The sequence below is a fragment of the Entelurus aequoreus genome, linkage group LG08, assembly GCF_033978785.1.
Source record: "Entelurus aequoreus isolate RoL-2023_Sb linkage group LG08, RoL_Eaeq_v1.1, whole genome shotgun sequence".
Classification (NCBI taxonomy): Eukaryota; Metazoa; Chordata; class Actinopteri; order Syngnathiformes; family Syngnathidae; genus Entelurus; species Entelurus aequoreus.
This window is the reverse complement of record NC_084738.1, coordinates 72,205,154-72,228,464: the sequence shown is the minus strand read 5'-3', so window position 1 is coordinate 72,228,464 and position 23,311 is coordinate 72,205,154. Positions and strand designations below refer to the sequence as shown.

Below are 23,311 nucleotides of genomic sequence, written 5' to 3'. Positions count from 1 at the left end.
AGAAATTGTACTCAAGTAAGAGTACTGTTACTTTAGAGATTTATTACTTAAGTAAGGAGTAGTCACCCAAATATTTACTTGAGTAAAAGTAAAAAGTATGTTGTGAAAAAACTACTCAAGTACTGAGTAACTGATGAGTAACCTGTTGGTTTAATGATGACGGCAACAAATAATGCACAAAAACATAAAAATAGCAATGAGCAAATTCAGAGCCAGGAATATCTCTTAAGCAACTAAAACAATAATATATATTAAATAATAATAATACATTAACGTAAAAAAAATGAAGGCAAATTGAGCCACAATAAATTAGCAGCACCATAGGCTCAGTAGGCAGAGATTACAAAGGAAAATAACAAGTTAGCCTTTACGCAAACCATAAACTGATAAATGTGGGCTGCACCTGGGAACACACTGTGCACTTCTGATTGGTGTTTGTATGCATGTGTGTTTGTGTGTGTGTGTGTGTGTGTGTGTGTGTGTGTGTGTGTGTGTGTGTGTGTCTATGAGGCGTTAATAAATGTCCCCACACGATGTACATTTGACAGTGATTCATAGCAGGGAAGCTAACATCAGCCTACGGTGACAGCCAAAATATCTACTAACGTTACTTACCGCCATGTGCTTCCTCAAATTTGATGTTGAGTTCATGTAAGCTTAAGCTTGTTGTTGTTTGCCCCTGAAACTTTATGTGCAGTTAGTCATGTGACCGCCTGGCTCTGTTTGATTGGTGAAACGGAGTCAAACGTCACCAGTGACTGCATTTGATTGGTAGCGAGCTGAATGTAGATAAATGGAGCGGAGTAAAAGTAGCGTTTCTTCTCTATAAATATACTCAAGTAAAAGTAAAAGTATGTTGCATTAAAACTACTCTTAGAAGTACAATTTATCCCAAAAGTTACTGGAGTAGATGTAACGCAGTAAATGTTACTACCCACCTCGGGTGACAAGCAACCTGCGTGACAACTAACGCCCAGCAAGTCTTTGTTTGGTCACGGTGACACACGCTTGTTGTGCCTTTTGAGCAGAGCGCGGAGAAGCAAGGCAACCACCTCAACATGAACGTGTACAAGATGAAGGGACAAGCCTGCGGGGGCCCGCTCAAGACCGAGGTCAAGGAGCTGAAGGGGGACCTGCGACCCGCGCCGCCTTATCCGTCCCGGGTGAAGACGGTGGACAAGGGCACGCAGGTCACGCCGGAACGAGAAGCGGTAAGGACATTCCTCCCCTCCCCCACGCGCATGTATGAGTCATGTGTCAATTAGCAGTCTTTCTGGAATGTACCCGCGCCTCACGTGTCGCAACTGGATTTGTCGGAAACATGAGGTGTTTGTGTTGTGTTCCCAGGTGGCCGCCAAAGACTGCAAGGGCACTAAAGCAGAAGATGAGCCTCCTCCCATGTGGTTTAGATCCTACATGGAGAAGGTAAGACTTGGACTCAACCTCACAACAGGGAGGGGGAGCCCAAAAAACACATGAAAACTACATTAAAGAACACAAAGGACATAAAAGACATCAGAGCTGATCAGCGGCACCATTTCTACATACAGCTACGGAAGTACAACAATTGAAATGAGCAGTAAATACTAAGTAGTATCATGCATAGACTGAACAAAGCAACCAAGAGAGCCCACTCTGTCCTAGGCCGCCCACCAGCTAGTCTGCCACTAGCTTGATGCTAACATTCCATGGAGGAATCCATTGACGGGCTAACAAAACTTGACTCAATGCTAACATACAATGGACGACCCCATTGACAGCGAAACCGTAAGTTAGCATCGCGGTCGTTTTAAAGTTGTAAAAATGTTAATAAACTTTTATGCCACTAGCTTAATGCTAACATACGATGGAGGATCCTATTGACAGGCTAACAAAATTCAGCCCAATGCCAACATACAATAGAACACATCGTTAACAGGCTGAATAAATTAGCATCGCAATCATTTTAAAGTTGTACAAGCGTTCGCCAAACGAGATTATAACGGAACAAAATTGGCTCTTATGCCACTAGCTTGATGCTAACATACAACGAAGGAACCCATTGGCAGGCTAAAGTAAGTTAACATTGCAAATGTTTTAAAGTTGTACAAACGTTCACCAAATGAGACTCTATAACGGACCAAAATGAGCTCTTATGCCACTGGCTTAATGCTAATATATGATGGAGAAACCCATTGGCAGACTAAACACAATTTAGCCCAATGCTAACATACAATGGAAGACCCCATTGACGGGCTAAAGTAAGTTAACATTGCAAATGTTTTAAAGTTGTACCAACGTTCACCAAATGACTGAACGGAACAAAATGAGCTCTTATGCTACTGGCTTAATGCTAATATATGATGGAGAAACCCATTGGCAGACTAGCACAATTCAGCAATGCAATTGTTTTAAACTTGTACAAAAGTTTAGACTTGAACAAAACAAAATTGTCCCCTAAGCCGCTCGCTTAATGCTAACATACGATGAAGGATCCTATTGACAGGCTAACAAAAATCAGCATTGTTTCAAACTTGTACAAACATTTAACAACAGAGATTTTAACAGAACAAAATTGGCTCTTATGCCGCTAGCTTAATGCTAACATACTACGGGGGATCCCATTGACAGGCTAACAAAAAGTAGCTTCGCAACCATTTTGAACTTTTACCAATGTTTAACAATTGAGACTTGAAACAGAATGAACTTGGCTCCTATGCCACTAGCTTAATGCTAACATACAATGGAGGATCCCATTGACAGGCTAACAAAAAGTAGCTTCGCAACCATTTTGAACTTTTACCAATGTTTAACAATCGAGACTTGAAACAGAACGAACTTGGCTCCTATGCCACTAGCTTAATGCTAACATACAACGGAGGATCTCATTGACAGGCTAACAAAAAGTAGTCTCACAACCATTTTGAACTTTTACCAATGTTTAACAATCGAGACTTGAAACAGAACGAACTTGGCTCCTATGCCACTAGCTTAATGCTAACATACAATGGAGGATCCCATTGACAGGCTAACAAAAATTAGCCTCGCAACCATTTAGAACTTCTACCAATGTTTAACAATCGAGACTTGAAACAGAACAAACTTGGCCCCTATGCCACTAGCTTAATGCTAACATACAATGGAAGATCCCATTGCCTGGCTATCGGAAATTAGCATCTTGGTCGTTTTAAACTTGTGCAAACGTTTACAAAATTCAATGGAACAAAATTGGCTCATATGCCGCTAGCTTAATGCTACCACACAATGGAGGATCTCATTGACTGAAACAAACATTTAACAGATGAGATTTTAACTGAACAAAATGGACTTGTATGCTGCTATCTTAATGCTAACATACAATGGAGGAACCCATTGACAGGTGTTGCGTTGACCAGCATTCCTCCAATGGGGAATTCAAATCGCTAGTCTCTCCCAGATTCTTTTTATGGCAATAAGCTGATGTTTATATTCAATCAACAGGCAGTAATTGGTATTTTGTGGTTTATTCTCCAAGCTTAGAGGACAAACGTGAGACCAATCCAGCACACCAGCGTTCCCTCGTCCGGTCTAGCTCGGTCTCCTCTCCACCTCCTGTCCCCCCAAGCTCAAGGGGTGAGTGAGGGTGGATAAAGACTCCTTGGAACAAAATCGACAATCATCCGACTCTTGACACATTCCATAGTTTTAACACAGGCTAACAAAAGGTAGCATTGTAATCATTTTAAACAATTACCAAATGAGATTTGAAGGAACAAAATGGACATGTAACAAAACATGCATGTCTACTTCCATGCTTATATTCCCCCAACTGTGTGGATGCTAACTTTGTACTGCTAGGTCAGTCTGCTGCTCTGCAGCAACAGAGGCTTATTGCTCAAACCTCCAACTCTCATTTAAAACAAACAACTTAGTGGATGTGTCGAGGAACATGACTGGCTGAGACGGCAGCACATATCTCACCTGCAAAGTGAAGCGTGTAAATTGTGCCGCCACAAGTACAAAGCCCAAAAGCAGTCAAGTTGTCACGTTGTGTAAATGCTAAATAAAATCAATCCTTTTCAACGTATATTCAATTAAATAGACTGCAAAGACAAGATATTTCATGTTCACACTGAGAAACTTGATTTTTTGCAAATATTAGCTCATTTGGAATTTGATGCCTGCAACATGTTTCAAAAAAGCTGGCACAAGTGGCAAAAAAGAGTGAGAAAGTTGAGGAATGCTCGTCAAAGACTTATTTGGAACATCCCACAGGTGAACGGGCTAATTGGGAACAGGTGGGTGCCATGATTGGGTATAAAAGCAGCTTCCATGAAATGCTCAGTCGTTCACAAACAAGGACGGGGCGAGGGTCACCACTTTGTCAACAAATGCCTGAGCAAATTGTTGAAGAACAACATTTCTCAACAAGGAATTTAGGGATTTCACCATCTACGCTCCGTAATATCATCAAAAGGTTGAGAGAATGTGGAGAAATCACTGCACGTAAGCCATGATATTACACACCTTGGATCCCTCAGGCGCTACTGCATCAAAAAGCCACATCGGCGTGTAAAGGATATCACCGCATGGGCTCAGGAACACTTCGGAAAACCACTGTCAGTAACTACAGTTGGTCACTACATCTGTAAGTGCAAGTTAAACCTCTACTATGGAAAACCAAAGCCATTTATCAACAACACCCAGAAGCGCTTGGCTGGGCCCGAGCTCATCTAAGATGGACTGATGCAAAGTGGAAAAGTCTTCTGTGGTCTGACGAGTTTCAGATTTCAAATTGTTTTTGGAAACTGGAGCAACGAGGAAAAGAAGAATAGGCCCAAAGTCGTGCTGGTTTTGGGTTGAGTAGATGAATGTGTGACAAGCTCTCTCTCTCTCTCTCTCTCTCTCTCTCTCTCTCTCTCTCTCAGTTCAAAGACGAGGTGGTGAAGGAGGTGGTGGAGAGGATGTGCAGCGACTTCTCTGGCCAGTGTTGCACACACAAGTCTCCTGCAGCGCCCCCCGAGCCCAGCGGGCCCAGCTGTGCTCCCATAGGTCCCAGGCCCGGGCCCCCCGCCGCCACCATGGGACCCAGGCCGGGCCCCTCCACCTCAGGCGGGTCTCTGGGTTACACCCCAAACTGCAGCAGCTGCAACAAGCTGACCTCTGAAGGAGCCTACAAGTGCAGGTAAGCATAGTAAAGGTAAACAATAGTTGGTAGTACAAGAGCCATCCCGCTGAATGCAGGATACAAATTAACTGTAAAATACTATTTGAATTAATTAGTTAAATGTTCAATAAGTCATTATTTATTCATCATTTTTAACACACACATTTTGACTCATTTCATTTTAACAACACATTATTTTTACATTAGGTTCTCAGCACATTGATATTATAATGCACTGAATTTCTCCCAGGGATCAATAAAGTACTTTCTATTCTATATTATTTAAGTATACTTTAGAATATTATTTTAACTACTTTCATGATTTTTTTTTTTTAGTTATTGTATTTATTGAAATTATTTAATAATACATTATCAATTAGTATAAAAAAGAAATTCAATTGATATTTTATTAATACAAATGTGCAGCACATTGATATTATTAAATGTACTTCAGAATATACATTTAAACTACCTCCTGCAAGATTATTTTATCCAGTAGTTTTATTTAGAACATTTTTAATAATTCAAAATCAATCTTTTAAAAATAAATGTGTTTTTTATTAATCTCATACTTAAATGTTGAATAAGTCATTATTTATCTTTCAAACTATATTTGTTTATAATAATTGCCCTTTTCATTGAAGCATATTTATGGTGTTTCATTTTTTACTGTATTTATTTGAACACAAATGACCACCACATTGACATTATAATACACACATTTATTAAATAAACTTTAGAATATTAATTTAAAATTCCATTAATTTAGGAATTTTATTAATACATTTTTTTTACCAATTAATTATTCATTAAGCTTTTACAAATACATTCGTTTTTTATGAATGTATTACTTATTCATATTTTATTACGTTTTTAAGTATTATTATTTATTAGTCTTTTAGAAAATACTTTTTTTTTTTTTTTATAAATCTTTTTTAAAATTAATGTATTAAATAAAATGTCCTACATTGATATTATTTATACACATATTTGTTAAATAGACTTTAAAATATTAAATAAACTACTTTTACCACTAGACATGTAAGTACATTGTTTTTTTTATTAATTTAATACTTACATGTTGAATAAGTCATTATTTATCTTTTAAAGCATATTTGTTTATATTAATTGCCCTTTTTATTGAATGATATGTGTAGTGTTTTATTTTTTAATGTATTTATTTCAAGACAAATGACCACTACATTGATATTATAATTCACACATTTATTAAATAGATTTTGGAATATTAGTTTAAACACCATTATTTTTTTAATTTAGTTTATTTATTAATACATCTTTTACCAATTAATTGTTGTTTTTTAGGAATTTATTACTTGTTAATATTTGATGATGTTTTTAAGTATTATTATTTATTAGTCTTTTAAAAAACAGATGTCTTTATTTTTGATAAATATATTTTTTTAATCAATGTATATGTAATAAAATGTCCTACATTGCTGTTATTTATAGAAATATAGACTTCTACCACTCAATTCTATCCATGTAAATCTCTATATTTACTCTAATCTATAAGAGTAGCTTTTGTCGGCTGCCATGAAATATCATTTAAAAGGACTAACTTTTGACTTGCTCCTCATCCCAACCTTCATTGAATGAGATTTCCTTCCAAATGGACTCTTTTCCCCGCTAGCGTTTGCCCGTCCTGCATCCTGTGCGAGATGTGCCGCCACAGCCACGACCCCAGCCACAACCTGGTGAGAACCAAGACGCCGCTCTCCATCCCCGAGCACGGCATGTCGGGAGAGTCCAGGTAAAGACCGAGGAACGCCTGCCAGCTTGGTGTTGGCGTGAAAGGGACAAAGTCATGTGATCCGTCCAGCTCATAAGTCAACCAAAACCTGGTCACGCCCCAAAGCAGGTTCCCGCGGCGAGGAGACCGGACGGTGCGCAAGGCGGAGCGACAGCGGCTGAAGGCGGAGCGGAGGCAGCTGCGAGCCGAAGTGAAGGAAATGAAGAAGAAACTGAGACTGGAGAAGCGGGGCCTGCAGTGGAGCGGACCCTCCACCTCAGGCAGGGCCGCCCTGACTAACACGGCCTCCACCCAGGCCCCCTCAGACACAGCCTCAGGTCCCGCCCCCGACCCCCAGGCCTCCAGTCCAGAGTAAGCGCCGCCAAGGGGGGGTGCGTCCGACAGTGCTGGGTACCTCCCATCCAGCATGGATGCGAAAGAGTCTTTTTTTTCTCCGGCAAAGGCAAAATCTTTGTAATGGAGTGTGTGTGAGCTGCGGGGGGAACTACTGCTGCTTCCTAGATTTAACAAGAAAAATTGCTTTTGAGCTGCGCGCAAATCTGGGCTCCTGCTTTTTTTTTGCTTGCTAGAGCAGAAAGGAGCCGTTTTCAACAATGCTCTGTACATTGAAACTAGGGGTCCCGGGGCCTTGCTGCCCACTATGGCCGCCTTGTTTCTGGATGAAAATCTGCCCGACGGCACCCGTCTGGAGCCCGGGACCAAGTTCGTCAAATACTGGAAGATGAGGAACTCTGGGACTATCGGCTGGACCGCAGAGACCAAGGTACCCGCCCCTAGAGGACCGCCTCCGCTCGGCCCCTCCCACTCCGCCGAGTCTTCCCTGCTTCAGCATTGTGATTGTCTTCTCCCTGGCGTGTCTATTCCTATCAGCTGGTGTTCATGTGGGGGAACCTCGGCCTGGCGTCCAACGGCAAACTGGCGGTGCCGGCGCCTCTGCTGCTGCCCGGGCAAGTGGGCGTGGTGAGCGTGACCTTCGTGGCCCCCGTGCTGGAGGGCACGTACACCTCCCACTGGCGCCTGGCGCACGGCGGCCAGCAGTTCGGCCCGCGCGTGTGGTGCAGCATCGTGGTGGACGGCCTCAACGCTCCCCAGCACCAGCAGACGCCACCGGCGAGTAACACTCTTGTCACTTGCTAATGCTAAGATGCTAATGGCGCTAACGTGGTCGTAGCAGCTGAGGTCATCAGCCGAGGACGAGGGGGACGTCGGCGGCGAGGGCCCCTTCCTGCCTTACGTGGACCTGCTGACCGCACAGGTAGACTCTGGGACCAGGCGGTCACAACATGGCGCCCGCTAACTGGCTCTTTCTTCAGGATCTCCTGTCCTTCGAGTTAATGGACATAAACATTGTGCAGGAGTTGGAGAAGGTCCCTACCAACACTCCCGTGGGTAAGTGGGAGGAGCTTGATGGCGTGAGAGACTTGCTGTAAGCTGTGTTTGTGTTGCAGATCTGACACCGTGCATGTCCCCGCTGCCCCACGACCTCCCACAGAAAGACCACACAGACGCCCCAAAATGTTTTGGTAACAGTATGAATACATAACGTATCGTATAAAAAACATACATTGTATGATTACATAGGGGATGGTATAAAAACATACATTGTATGAATACGTAGGGGATGGTATAAAACAGGGGTCACCAACGCGGTGCCCGCGGGCACCAGGTAGCCCGTAAGGACCAGGGGCCGTACTTATCAAGCTTCTTAGAATTACTCCTAAGAAGTCTGCTAAGAGTTGACTTAAGAGTAAATAAATTCTTGGCTGAAAGCTGCACTTAAAAGTTAGTTATCAAGCGTCTTACTCACACTTTCAGCGAAGTGTAGGACTGAATCTTAAGTGTCACACTCAGAGCTGAATTACGACATTACTATTACATATCCTAAATTCATAATAATGTTATGTTTAGGGGTGTCCCGATCCAATATTGATATTAGTCCAATATCAGCAAACACATCAATATTGGCTTGCATCAAAACAGTCCGATACAAGCAGTCGTGCAGTGTGTTTATAAGTGCAAATCTGGACAGACTGTTGACTTCTAAATGTCCTCCAATAAACACACAAGGTTGGTCTTTTCTTGTATTTTAGTTAAGTCATTTATAAAAGGTAAGCATTGTAAGCTGTAGGCTACTACGAGCTAGCCGCTACACAACAGCAAAGCACACAATAGCACACGGGCTAGACATACATAATGTGTCCATAATGGAACAATATTGTGGTCTAATACAGCACATTTTTCAATATAAACTAGTAACAAATAAATGTAGTTGCATATTACTTAAGTCTCCAAAACAAATGCGTATTGGAAAGTATCCAGTAACAAACGTGTACGCATCATTCGACTTTTTGCGTCATGAGCCACAATTACCACTCCACTAAAACTTAAAAACAGCATAAGTCCATTCTAGACGGCTAATAATAAATAGCTTTGTGTTTTTCATCCCTGCCTTTGTTCTGTTTGACTAATTACATTCCACAGCGCTAAATAATTAAAGGAGATATACTGATATCGTATTAGCCAATATTGAATGTCTGTCAGAAGTGAAAAAGTTGTATCGGGACACCCGTACAGTTAGGTGATTGAATTTTGGCTGAAACTGTCCATTACAAAACCTTGATTGCATCTACTGTTGGGCTGGGTGATACTGTAAATGTATGACATCCAGCGGATATATTTGGATGTTATGATACTGCGATGGCTTACAAAATCATAGTTGAAAAGTGAATCAAACAAAAACCGAGGTCCCACTGTGGCATTGGGGCGGTATAGCTCGGTTGGTAGAGCGGCCGTGCCAGCAACTTGAGAGTTGCAGGTTCAATCCCCGCTTCCGCCATCCTATTCACTGCCGTTGTGTCCTTGGGCAAGACACTTTACCCACCTGCTCCCAGTGCCACCCACACTGGTTTAAATGTAACTTAGATATTGGGTGTCACTATGTAAAGCGCTTTGAGTCACTAGAGAAAAGCGCTATATAAATATAATTCACTTCACTTCACTATGTGCCGTAAACGCAATTTTAGGTGACGTCATTTCTGTGTCCATAGAAATGACCAATCACGGAAGGGAATCCCTTGTCTAAGAATAAAGAAATATCTTGGAAATATTTAAGTGGACAATGGGAGTGTATATTTTGACAATAAACTACAAAATAATACAAAACAAACTAGTCCCCGCCGGCACTCACGCTACCGCTCCCTCTCTTCTCTCGCCCACACACTCACTGACGTCACTCACCTCACATGCTGTCACCTATTAAAGGGCCACACACACACACATACGCTACTCTCATAACATTTTCTTTCCAATTCATTAATTAGGCAACTAATTTGAAACTGGTGTGGGTGGCTCTATATATACTAGCCCACTGCAGACACATGCAGAAATCAACAAGGAATCGAAAAGTATTAAATCTGTGACAAAAATAATATCCGCTCTGTCTAAACGATACCGTTTGATCAGCTGCTCGTCATCAAAAAAAACAAAAACATTGTTCCGTTCCCTGAACGTTCGCGCACGTCTCTCTCGCCTCAGTGCCACCCCCTGCTGGCAACTCCTAACCACTTAAGACACCTCTGAAGGTCTCTTAAATATCGTGGAGAGTAGGAGTGATTCTTAGACTTAAGAACGTTGATAAAAAGCTTTTATTCTTAAGTTTGAGAGTAGAACTAAATTTCGCAAATTCTCAGGACTTAAGTGTAAAATGGCACTCTAAGAAGCTTGATAAGTACGGCCCCAGTTGAGTCGCCCGCTGGCCTGTTCTAAAAATAGCTCAAATAGCAGCACTTACCAGTGAGCTGCCTCTATTTTATAAATTGTATTTATTTACTAGCAAGCTGGTCTCGCTTTGCCTGACATTTTTAATTCTAAGAGAGACAAAACTCAAATAGAATTTGAAAATCCAAGAAAATATTTTAAAGACTTGGTCTTCACTTGTTTAAATAAATGCATTCATTTTTTTACTTTGCTTCTTATAACTTTCAGAAAGACAATTTTAGAGAAAAAATACAACCTTAAAAATGATTTTAGGATTTTTAAACACATATACCTTTTTACCTTTTAAATTCCTTCCTCTTCTTTCCTGACAATTTAAATCAATGTTCAAGTACATTTTTTTTTTTTATTGTAAAGAATAATACATAAATTAATTAAATTCTTCATTTTAGCTTCTGTTTTTTCGACGAAGAATATTTGTGAAATATTTCTTCAAACTTATGATGATTAAAATTCAAAAAAAATATTCTGGCAAATCTAGAAAATCTGTAGAATCAAATTTAAATCTTATTTCAAAGTATTTTGAATTTCTTTTAAAATTTTTGTTCTGGAAAATCTAGAAGAAATAATGATTTGTCTTTGTTAGAAATATAGCTTGGTCCAATTTGTTGTATATTCTAACAAAGTGTAGATTGGATTTTAACCTATTTAAAACATGTCATCAAAATTCGAAAATTAATCTTAATCAGGAAAAATTACTAATGATGTTCCATAAATTCTTTTTTTAAAGTTTTTCTCTTCTTTTTTTCGGTTGAATTTTGAATTTTAAAGAGTCGAAATTGAAGATAAACTATGTTTCAAAATTTAATTATCATTTTTTTCGTGTTTTCTCCTCTTTTAAACCGTTCAATTAAGTGTAAATATCATTAATTATTAATAATAACATAGAGTTAAAGGTAAATTGAGCAAATTGGCTATTTCTGGCAATTTATTTAAGTGTGTATCAAACTGGTAGCCCTTCGCATTAATCACTACCCAAGAAGTAGCTCTTGCTTTCAAAAAGGTTGGTAACCCCTGGTATAAAAACATACATTGTATGAATACGTAGGGGATGGTATAAAAACATACATTGTATGAATACGTAGGGGATGGTATAAAAACATACATTGTATGAATACATAGGGGATGGTATAAAAACATACATTGTATAAATACATAGGGGATGGTATAAAAACATACATTGTATAAATACGTAGGGGATGGTATAAAAACATACATTGTATGAATACATAGGGGATGGTATAAAAACATACATTGTATGAATACGTAGGGGATGGTATAAAAACATACATTGTATAAATACGTAGGGGATGGTATAAAAACATACATTGTATGAATACGTAGGGGATGGTATAAAAACATACATTGTATGAATACGTAGGGGATGGTATAAAAACATACATTGTATGAATACGTAGGGGATGGTATAAAAACATACATTGTATAAATACGTAGGGGATGGTATAAAAACATACATTGTATGAATACATAGGGGATGGTATAAAAACATACATTGTATAAATACGTAGGGGATGGTATAAAAACATACATTGTATGAATACGTAGGGGATGGTATAAAAACATACATTGTATGAATACGTAGGGGATGGTATAAAAACATACATTGTATAAATACGTAGGGGATGGTATAAAAACATACATTGTATGAATACATAGGGGATGGTATAAAAACATACATTGTATAAATACGTAGGGGATGGTATAAAAACATACATTGTATAAATACGTAGGGGATGGTATAAAAACATACATTGTCTAACACTATGAATACAAAGTGTATAGCATGAATTCATTCCACTGAATCAATGCATCTCCAGAAATTAAATGCATAAAATTCACTGTAAAATTCTTATTTGTAATTAATTAAATGTTTAAGTCATTCTTTATTAATATTTTTTTTATATACACATTTTTATAAATAACATTTGAATAACTCCTTTTTTTGTTAATCTTACAACAAATATATGAGCTTTTTTTTTTAATTATTATGAATATTGTTTAATTAAATGTTCAAGAGGTCATTAATACACACATGTTTAATCATTACAACTCATAATTTATTCATGTTTTAAATAATTTCACAATTTATTACTAGTGAATATTTTTGTAGTAAATGTTTATGTAACCCCGCTTTCTGCCCGAATGCAGCTGGGATAGGCTCCAGCACTCCCCGCCACCCTGAAAATGGATGGATGGATGTTTATAAGCCAATATTTATTCTCCTTAAAAAAAAAAAACCCCACCTCATTATTAACCATTTAACAAATATGTATATAATTCATATGTATTCAACACTTATTATTTTAGTATTAATTACATGTCATTAAAAGTCATTATTTACTCATCTTTTAAATATACATTTGTTTGTCGTAATATTTTTCTATTAATCTATTTTAAGTTGATATTATTTTGGGGTTTTTATTTTATTTTTATTAATGTATTAATAAAAAAATGTTTAGCACATTGATAATATGAATGCATATATTAAATAGACTTTAGAATATAAATTAAACTACCTTCAACTTTTTTTTTTAATCACTAATTTTATTAATTACATTTTTAATAATTCAATATTCATATTTTAATAAACATATTTGCATAATTTTTTATCGAATTATTACTAACTCTTATTTGTTCATTTTTAATAAATATATATTTCTGTATTAATTTTTTTAATACTTTACTATTTATTAATAATTTTTCAAAGCAAGGTACTACATGAAGTTATACACATATTTAGTACATGACTTTAAAATCTAAATCTAAACTATCTTTTAACAGTCAATAAATTCTATCCGGCTATAAAAAGAGCATTTTTACCTGCTTCCTAAAATCAAACCTTATCAGGGAATATAACTTAAAATATTTTTTTTTTTACATATTTGTGTTGCTCCTTCTTATCCCAACCATATTTTAATTTGATTGTCTTAAAACAAAATCAGTGGGTATTCACTCAGTCCTGTTATCTTCACACATAACCTCTGAAAAGTGTGAAATATTCCTCTGCAGGCCATTGCTAGAACAAAAGTATTTGTCTGCGTATTTAAGCACATTTGAACTATGAATGGGTTTATTGAAATGTGCGTAGTGTTAGCTTCAACACTGTGTGGCCATATTACGAAAGGTATGGTCGAATATGAGATTTAGAGTTCACGAGTGGCATTGATTGGGTGCATTTAAAGAATGTTGTTGTTGTCAGGAGGGAAACAGAAGCACCCGTGGGAGGCGGCCATCCAGGAGGAGGAGCGTGACGAGGAGATCAGTGGCGCTCAGTTCCTGTTCGAGACGGTCATCCGCTCCCTCACCCTGGAGGAGGCCCCCGACCACAAGCCTGTACGGACCAGACACCATTCCTGCAACCGCCTGCCCAAGAGTGAGGAGCCGCTGTCAGCATCATCCGCCGTTTCCATGGCGACCCGTCACTAACTTTGTTTCCTGCCTCGCAGTTTTCCCCTGGGTCTGCGAGCCCGGCTCAGGGCAGGCGTGTGAGCAGAGCCAGCGAGAAGGAAAAGAGAATGACGGCCCCCTGGCGGAGAGTTTAGCTCCTCCCCCCTTTTTATTTCTCAGCCAGCTGGAAGAGATGACAGGTTGGGAAACACCTGCCTGGATGGATCACCTTGCCATGTCAGTTTGGTGATGAATGTGGATTTTGTCTGCCTCACAAAAAGCTTCGCCTGCTAGCTGGCGTCACCGTGACGACGACGACGACGACGACAACGACGACGACTGCAAAGATTGCAAAGTGGAAGAATGGGACGAGGTGAGCATAAAAGAATCATTCATAACTTTTTTACTACCGGACTATAGAGTGCATCGGCATATAAGCCACACCCACACAAAAAAATAGCCGTATAAGTCGCAGATATATAGGTTGTGAAATGACTTATTTACATATAATGTAAATTAATTGTTTCCATACGGTGTCTGTAACACGGCAGTAAAACGGCTGACCAAACAAAACAGAAGTCATGGTCATGGACCCACTAGCTGCGCAAGCTAGCTCTCCAATCAGCGAAACACACTCAATAACTCCACGGTGACGTTTTGGTACATTTACAAAAGTGAAACAATACAAAAAGAATGTAAGTTAATAATACTAACACAGACACTCGTAAATGTGTTAGCATATTAGCTAACGCTAGCAACGCAACGCTAGCTTGATTACATTACAATAGCAGGTACAAATATGCGTGAAAACACATGGGACGCTTAAGTAAGTAATAATTGTTTTAGTTATATTGTAAAACTTACAAACGTTGCTTGTAGTGATGAATGAAGAATCCATATGAGTAGAAACGCTATGGATGACTAGAAGAGAGAACGGCACTTTCGGTTGAACGTACTAAATCAGGGGTGTCCAAACTACAGCCCGCGGGGCAAAGTGCAGCCCGCCAGCCTCTTCAGTTTAGCCTGCGAAACACCAAGAGTTCTTAAAAATACCAGGCAGTTTCTGAATGCTACATATTTGCTGCCATTTTGTGGACAAGGTGAGCAAATCAGATCAATTCCTCTTGAAAGCACTTTGAAAAAACCCCGCATATTATTTATTTATGCCATAATCCAAACAACCTTCCCTAGTCATGGTGCAAAAGCAACAAAAAAAACGAACATAAAGGTCCCACATAACACAACATGCTCACTGAACATTGTGGATATCCATCCATCAAAAAGTATGGGCTTATAGTTACGGGGATTTATTGATTATTGAGGGTTGTAAAAAGTGTGTATTATGTCTAAAAAGTCTGTGTGGTCTCAGGTCAGCAGCATGACGTCCTCCTCGTCCTCCTGCGATGACTTCATCATCGTCCTCCCCGACTGCTTTGACACCAGCCGTCCACTAGGGGAGTCCATGTACAGCTCCGCCATGTCGCAGCCCGACACTGTCGTCACGGCAACCCTGGCCAGCCCGGAGATGCTGCAGGAGGAGGACTACGCCTCCGACGTGGGCGGGGAGGAGGAGGAGGAGAAGGAGAAGGAGGAGGAGCAGAGTGTGGTGGACCAGGACCTGGACCTGGACCTGGACCTGGTTGGGGGCAGCCAGTCCCTCACCATCCACAGCAGCGTCAACCAGATGCTGTGCGCCTCTCAGACCCTGGAGGCCGCCACGCTCACGCCGGAGGTGGTGCCCGCGCCGCCGGCCCTCTACTCCCCCAGGTCAGGCACTCGCACCTCCCATACCTCACGTCCTGTGCGAAGTTACTCACAGACTCTCGTCTCAGGTCTGAGGCGCTGTACTTGGCCGAGGACGCCTGCCATGAAGCAGACCGCTCGCACACGCCCAGAGTCCACGCCAACGGTCAGTTTCCCGACACTCTTTGGAGCCTTTTCAGTGTTCAGTAAGACAAAAAAGTCAACGTTTGCATATTCAACTTTCCAAAGCAGGGATTGTCCAGCTAGCGCCCGCCAAGTGCCGTCCACCTACCTAACTCTACTTTTGTCTTTCTTAATAAAAGTTTATTAAGTCTCATTTGCAATGTAGTTGCACTTTCAATATAGTTGGAAAAAAGCTGCATATAAACGAGTAAACATTAAACATCAACAGGTGAAATAAGAATAGCAATATAAAACAATAACGTTTTTTAATTGTTTTTAATTCAGTTTTTTTACCTTTTACATGTATTTTACCACCATAGAGGTTTTTTTATGTAAAATACAATATTTGTTGATTAAATGGCAGAAATAATATTGACTATTATTTTGATTGATATTGTAATCAGGCATGATTATTTATTTATTGTACCACCAAAAAGTCAAGTTACAATCAATTAATTTAAGGATAAAAATGAGTAACAAATAAAGCACAATAAGTAAAGTAATAATAATAGCAATAACAATACATTTAAATGACAATAGTCATAAAAAAAATACAATTCAGTTTTGTCTTAATTCCATTTTTTTTACCTTTTACATTTATTTGACCTCCATAGTGTGTATTTTTGTGTCAAATAAAAATGTTAATTAAATGCAGAAATAATATTCACTATTTTGATTAAATGGCAGTAATGTACAAGCTAACTATGATATGTTGGCCAACTAGGAAGTTGCCTTTTCCAGGAAGCTAAATGTGTTATGTTGCGCCCTACAAAGTGTTTATACTGTAAGTACTGTGTCTTCCAGACTACATAGCGCACCGATAGATGAGCCCCACCTACGAAAAAATATTTTCCAAATATTTACATTGTGAAATGAGTTATTTACACGGAAATATGTTGTAAATGTTTAAGAGGTGGCGACTTGTCCAGGGTGTACTCCGCCTTCCGCCCGAATGCAGCTGAGATAGGCTGCAGCACCCCCCGCCACCCCAAAAAAGGGACAAGCGGTACAAAATGGATGGATGGATGTTTATTTACATACACTGTTTACAAACAGTGTCTGTAACAAGGCAGCAAAACGGCGGATCAAACAAAACAGAAGTCATGGTCACTCGCTGCGGAAGCTAGCTCTCCAATCAGCTTAACAGACTTAATAACTCTACGCTGGCATTTTGGTGAATTTGTGAAACTGAAACCATACAAAAAGAAAGCTATTGTAAGTTAATACTAGTAACGACGTCTTAGCATAACGACGCTAGCTTCATCACATTACAATAGCGCGTATGAATTGTTTTAGTTATTTTGTAAAACTTACAAATGTTGCTTGGAGTGATGAATGACGAAGCCACGCGAGTAGAAACGCTATGGACAACTAGAAGACAGGTTGCGATTCGAAGCTTAGTCCACACAGAAGAGTCCTGTATCACCTGCAGTAAGCAAACTCCTCCAAAAGATGGCGCTGTAGCACAAACACACCTAATTTAGTGTCTTTGCTTGTCTTTTTTAAAAAGTATGTGCAAAAAAGGCCTTCAGCGAAAAACAAATCCATAAATGAGCCGCACCGCTTTATAAGCCGCAGGGTTCAAAGCGTAGGAAAAAAGTAGCGGCTTATAGTCCGGAATGTACGGTATTTTACTTTCATTACACGCCGGCTATTGTAACATTCATCTTTTCATGAACACATTTGGAGGTGTTAAAATCGCCATGTGGAGTCGCTAATGCTAACAGTAGCCTGTCTATGGCAAATCCAATGTAAATTAGCATCTAGCTAGCGCAGTTTGGGAAAAGAGAAGCCTTACTTTTACGTTGGAGAGTTTTCTACCTAGCTTATTGTTGAACATTGCAACATGACTGCAGTCCACACACACACACACACACACACACACACACACACACACACACACACACACACACACACACACACACACACCAATTTCATGTTGTCATCCAGTCACCAGTCCAGGCAGTCTTTGACCATGTGGTCCTTAAGCCTTAAGGGGTCCTTGGAGAACATATTATTTCCTGCTGGGTTAGTTTGAGAAGGCCTGCTTGTGTTGATTTGATTACAGTCTAAACTCACCTTATAGTTCCAAAAACTTCAACACATTATTGTTGCTGCTAAAACTCCCTAAACTCAGATTTGACTGAGCTTGGGTTCCAAGAGGAAACACCATGGAGGAAAATAAGGAAATAAGACTCGGAGCTCTTCCTCTTAAGTTGTTTTTTTAACCAGGCTTTTATTGTTTTGCAGTTCCTTTCGGTCTGTCCAGATCTGCTGGCTCAGCATCCAGTGCCTTCGAGACATACTACCCCAGACCAAGCAACGCACTGCAGCCCAGGTCATTATTAGGATTTGAATAAGCACATGACTGTTCTTTTAATAACTGAGGCCAACCAGATGTCACTTTGGTTTCATCCTGGTGCTCATTCCAGGGGCCAAGGCGGCATCACAGAGGGACTGGTCAAAGGAGCCCTTTCAGTTGCGGCGTCCGCTTACAAGGCTCTGTTCACCGGGCCCAACTGTCCCATACAGGTACCAACTGTCCCATACAGGTACCAACTGTCCCATACAGGTACCAACTGGAAATGTGCCTATTCCATAAAGAAAGAATCCAGAGAAAGTTAAGGTCTAAGATGTAAGAATAACTGAGTAGAGACCTCCCCATTGGGCTTCAGGAATGTATCAGGGCCATAAAACGACCTTATCTTAGGGCAAAAAACAGTTAAGGCAAAGACCCACACTAAAATTGTGGTTTAGATGACTAAAATATTATTTTTGGTGCTCTGAAATTGTTCCTATTCTATAAAATATCCAGAGAAAGTTCAGGTCTTTCTTTTAATTATTCATTTGAGATCCCAAATGACATCAGATTACAGAGAAGAAATGTTTCTGCTGCTACAGAAAGAAAGAAGAAAGCGAGAGAGAAATGTCCCAGATCTAATGTGCACCTTGGGACGTGAGAAAAGGAGGAGTTGGGCGGAGGACGAGCAAAACGAACTCCATGTTGCGATATTAGCCAAAACAGGAATGTCTTTGAATTGAGGGTTTTGGATGAACCAAGTAGAGACCTCTCCCTTGGCTTTCAGGAATTTATCAGGGCCATAAAAATGTCGTCAGTTAAGGCCAAGAAACACACACAAAGCACTTTTAGACTACAATTGTGGTTATTATTCCAATAAACATGTTGCCACAAACATAGTTACAAACTGTCCCTGTACACTATAAAGAAATATCCAGAGAAAGTTAAGGTCTTTTAATTATTCATTCGAGATGTCACAAACCATCAGATTACAGAGGAGAAAGTTTTACGCTGCTACAGAAAGAAAGAAGAAAGCAAGAGAGAGCGAGAAAGGATGACAGACAAAAAGAAAACACATTTAAACTAAAAGTTGAGCAGAAAGAAATGTGCATCTGTGGTCAGTGAGACAAATACGAAGTACAAACGCAGGGAAGTTGTCACGTTGTGTGAATGCTCAATAAAATCAATCCTTTTCAACTTCTATTCAATTGAATAGACGGCAAAGACAAGATATGTCATGTTCACACTGAGAAACTTTGCAAATAATCAGGAACTTAGAATGGAATGGCAGCAACACATTGCAAAAAAGGCATTTTTACCACTGTGTTACATGGCCTTTCCTTTTAACAACACTCAGTTTTGGTTCGGGAAGTGAGGAGACACATTTTTGAAGTGGAATTCTTTCCCATTCTTGCTTGATGTACAGCTTAAGTTGTTCAACAGTCTCCCTTCTCATATTTTAGCTGCCACACATTTTCAATGTCTGGACTACAGGCAGGCCAGTCTAGTACCCACACCTGGCTTGGCATTGTCTTGTTGAAATAAGCAGGGGCGTCCATGACAACAACATATGTTGTATGTACCTTTCAGCATTAATGGTGCCTTCACAGATGTGTAAGTTACCCATGTCTTGACCACTAATACACCCCCATACCATCACACATGCTGCCTTTTACACTTTCACCCTAGAACATGTCTTGACCACTAATACACCCCCATACCATCACACATGCTGCCTCTTACACTTTCACCCTAGAACATGTCTTGACCACTAATACACCCCCATACCATCACACATGCTGCCTTTTACACTTTCACCCTAGAACATGTCTTGACCACTAATACACCCCCATACCATCACACATGCTGCCTTCTACACTTTCACCCTAGAACATGTCTTGACCACTAATACACCCCCATACCATCACACATGCTGCCTTTTACACTTTCACCCTAGAACATGTCTTGACCACTAATACACCCCCATACCATCACACATGCTGCCTTCTACACTTTCACCCTAGAACATGTCTTGACCACTAATACACCCCCATACCATCACACATGCTGCCTTCTACACTTTCACCCTAGAACAATCCGGATGGTTCTTTTCCTCTTTGGTCCACAGTTTCCAAATACAATTTGAAATGTGGACTCGTCAGACCACAGAACACTTCTCCACTTTGCATCAGTCCATCTTAGATGAGCTCGGGCCCAGCCAAGCGCTTCCGGGTGTTGTTGATAAATGGCTTTGGCTTTGCGTAGTAGAGTTTTAACTAGAGATGTCCGATAAATGCTTTAAAATGTAATATCGGGAATTATCGGTATCGTTTTTTTTATTATCGGTATCGTTTTTCTTTTTTGTTTTTTTTTGTTTTTTTATTAAATCAACATAAAAACACAAGATACACTTACAATTAGTACACCAACCCAAAAAACCTCCCTCCTCATTCACACAAAAGGGTTGTTTTTTAGTGTTATTAATATTCTGGTTCCTACATTATATATCAATATATATCAATACAGTCTGCAAGGGATACAGTTATTAATATTAACAATATATATCAATACAGTCTGCAAGGGATACAGTCCGTAAGCACACATGATTGTGCGTGCTGCTGCTCCACTAATAGTACTAACCTTTAACACTTCATTTTACTCATTTTCATTAATTACTAGTTTCTATGTAACTGTTTTTATATTGTTTTACTTTCTTTTGTATTCAAGAAAATGTTTTTAATTTATTTATCTTGTTTTATTTAATTTTTTTTTTTTTAAAAGGACTAGAGATGTCCGATAATATCGGCCTGCCGATATTATTGGCCGATATATGCGTTAAAATGTAATATCGGAAATTATCGGTATCGTTTTTTTTATTATCGGTATCGTTTTTTTTGTTTTGTTTTTTTTGTGTTTTTTTTTTTATTAAATCCACATAAAAAACACAAGATACACTTACAATTAGTGCACCAACCCAAAAACCTCCCGCCCCCCATTTACACTCATTCACACAAAAGGGTTGTTTCTTTCTGTTATTAATATTCTGCTTCCTACATTATATATCAATATATATCAATACAGTCTGCAAGGGATACAGTCCGTAAGCACACATGATTGTGCGTGCTGCTGCTCCACTAATAGTACTAACCTTTAACACTTCATTTTACTCATTTTCATTCATTACTAGTTTCTATGTAACTGTTTTTATATTGTTTTACTTTCTTTTTTATTCAAGAAAATGTTTTTAATTTATTTATCTTATTTTACTAATTTTTTAAAAAAGTACCTTATCTTCACCATACCTGGTTGTCCAAATTAGGCACAATAATGTGTTAATTCCACGACTGCATATATTGGTTGATATCGGTATCGGTTGATATCGCTATTGGTAATTAAAGAGTTGGACAATATCGGATATCGGCAAAAAGCCATTATCGGACATCCCTAAAAAGGACCTTTTCTTCTCCATACCTGGTTGTCCAAATTAGGCATAATAATGTGTTAATTCCACGACTGTACATATCGGTATCAATTGATATCGGTATCGGTAATTAAGAGTTGGACAATATCGGAATATCGGCAAAAAAAGCCATTATCGGACATCCCTAGTTTTATCATGCACTTACAGATGTAGCGACCGACTGTAGTTACTGACAGTGGTTTTCTGAAGTGTTCCTGAGCCCATGTGGTGATATCCTTTACACACCGACGTGGCTTTTTGATGCAGTAGCGCCTGAGGGATCCAAGGTGTGTAATATCATGGCTAACTTGCAGTGATTTCTCCACATTCTCTGCACCTTATGATGATATCACGGAGCGTAGATGGTGACATTCCTCAATTCCTGGTTGAGAAATGTTGTTGTTCTTGCACAATTTGCTCGGGCATTTGTTGACAAAGTGGTGACCCTCGACCCCGTCCTTGTTGGTGAACGATGGAAGCTGCTTTTATACCCAATCATGGCACCCACCTGTTCCCAATTAGCCCGTTCACCTGCGGGATGTTCCAAATAAGAGCATTCCTCAACTTTCTCACTCTTTTTTGCCACTTGTGCCAGCTTTTTTGCAAAAAAAACCACCAAAGTTTGTCAGTGTGAACATGAAATATCTTGTCTTTGCAGTCTATTCTATTGAGTATACGTTGAAAAGGATTGATTGTATGTAGCATGCACACACGGTGACAACTTGACTGCCGTAAAGACGTCCAGCATAAGAGCGGGTGTTGTAACTCCTGCTGTGTGTGATGTACCTGGCAGCGAGGCGTGGACCCAGCAGGGCGCCAGGACCCGTCCCTGATGGCCATGCTGCTGGAGATGGGCTTCATGGACCGCCGTGTGAACCAGCGGCTGCTGAGGAAGCACGGCTACAACCTGCTGCACACCGTCAACGAGCTGGTGCAGATGGCGGAGGACGCTGCGCCCCAGCGGGCCCTGGAGGCTCGCCACTGACTGGCTCACTCACGCCACCTAGCTTTGTTTCCCAGCAACAACAACTCCACCAGTGTTCATTTGGACCAAGCTGACCTTTGATCTTTCTAGGCTCTTTCTCACCACTCTTGTTTCTTACATGGGCTTCTTCTTCTTCTTCTTCTTCTTCTTCTTCTTCTTCTCCTTCTTCTTCTCCTTCTCCTCCTCCTCCGTGGCCAAGTCTGAATGTTCTAGAAGTGTATGGTAGAGTAGAGAGGGAATATTCTCTGCCTGAATCTTTTTATTCCAGTACTGTTTCTCTCTTACTAGACGTGACGTGTGGAATGTAAACAAAGTCTATTTACACGCTCGCACCAAAACTAGCCATGGTCTTGGAGCATGTCAACACAGTCCTCCAGCTGGAGTAGTACCAGGCTTCATCACTACTTGGTTGTTAGTCCTCCAGCTGGAGTAGTACCAGGCTTCATCACTACTTGGTTGTTAGAGTCCTCCAGCTGGAGTAGTACCAGGCTTCATCACTACTTGGTTGTTAGAGTCCTCCAGCTGGAGTAGTACCAGGCTTCATCACTACTTGGTTGTTAGTC

The 23,311-nt window shown here is 39.9% G+C and overlaps 1 protein-coding gene across 2 annotated transcripts in view; it reads left to right on the top strand.

The window, feature by feature from the left end:
- nbr1a (NBR1 autophagy cargo receptor a) overlaps positions 1-23,311 on the top strand; it is a 25,947-nt gene extending 2,636 nt beyond the window's left edge. Inside the window, exons 5-22 of one of the 2 annotated variants that reach the window (XM_062057255.1) lie at positions 1,029-1,211; positions 1,348-1,425; positions 4,887-5,143; positions 6,777-6,896; positions 7,002-7,247; positions 7,512-7,659; positions 7,767-8,006; positions 8,068-8,151; positions 8,210-8,285; positions 8,345-8,419; positions 13,891-14,064; positions 14,138-14,278; positions 14,360-14,451; positions 15,448-15,845; positions 15,911-15,987; positions 18,255-18,342; positions 18,437-18,536; positions 22,557-23,311. In XM_062057255.1, coding sequence (XP_061913239.1) covers positions 1,029-1,211; positions 1,348-1,425; positions 4,887-5,143; positions 6,777-6,896; positions 7,002-7,247; positions 7,512-7,659; positions 7,767-8,006; positions 8,068-8,151; positions 8,210-8,285; positions 8,345-8,419; positions 13,891-14,064; positions 14,138-14,278; positions 14,360-14,451; positions 15,448-15,845; positions 15,911-15,987; positions 18,255-18,342; positions 18,437-18,536; positions 22,557-22,748 — 2,769 coding nt within the window. In that variant the 3' untranslated portion in view covers positions 22,749-23,311. The remainder of the gene's footprint in view (positions 1-1,028; positions 1,212-1,347; positions 1,426-4,886; positions 5,144-6,776; positions 6,897-7,001; positions 7,248-7,511; positions 7,660-7,766; positions 8,007-8,067; positions 8,152-8,209; positions 8,286-8,344; positions 8,420-13,890; positions 14,065-14,137; positions 14,279-14,359; positions 14,452-15,447; positions 15,846-15,910; positions 15,988-18,254; positions 18,343-18,436; positions 18,537-22,556) is intronic. The other variant, XM_062057256.1, reaches the window with a different exon arrangement.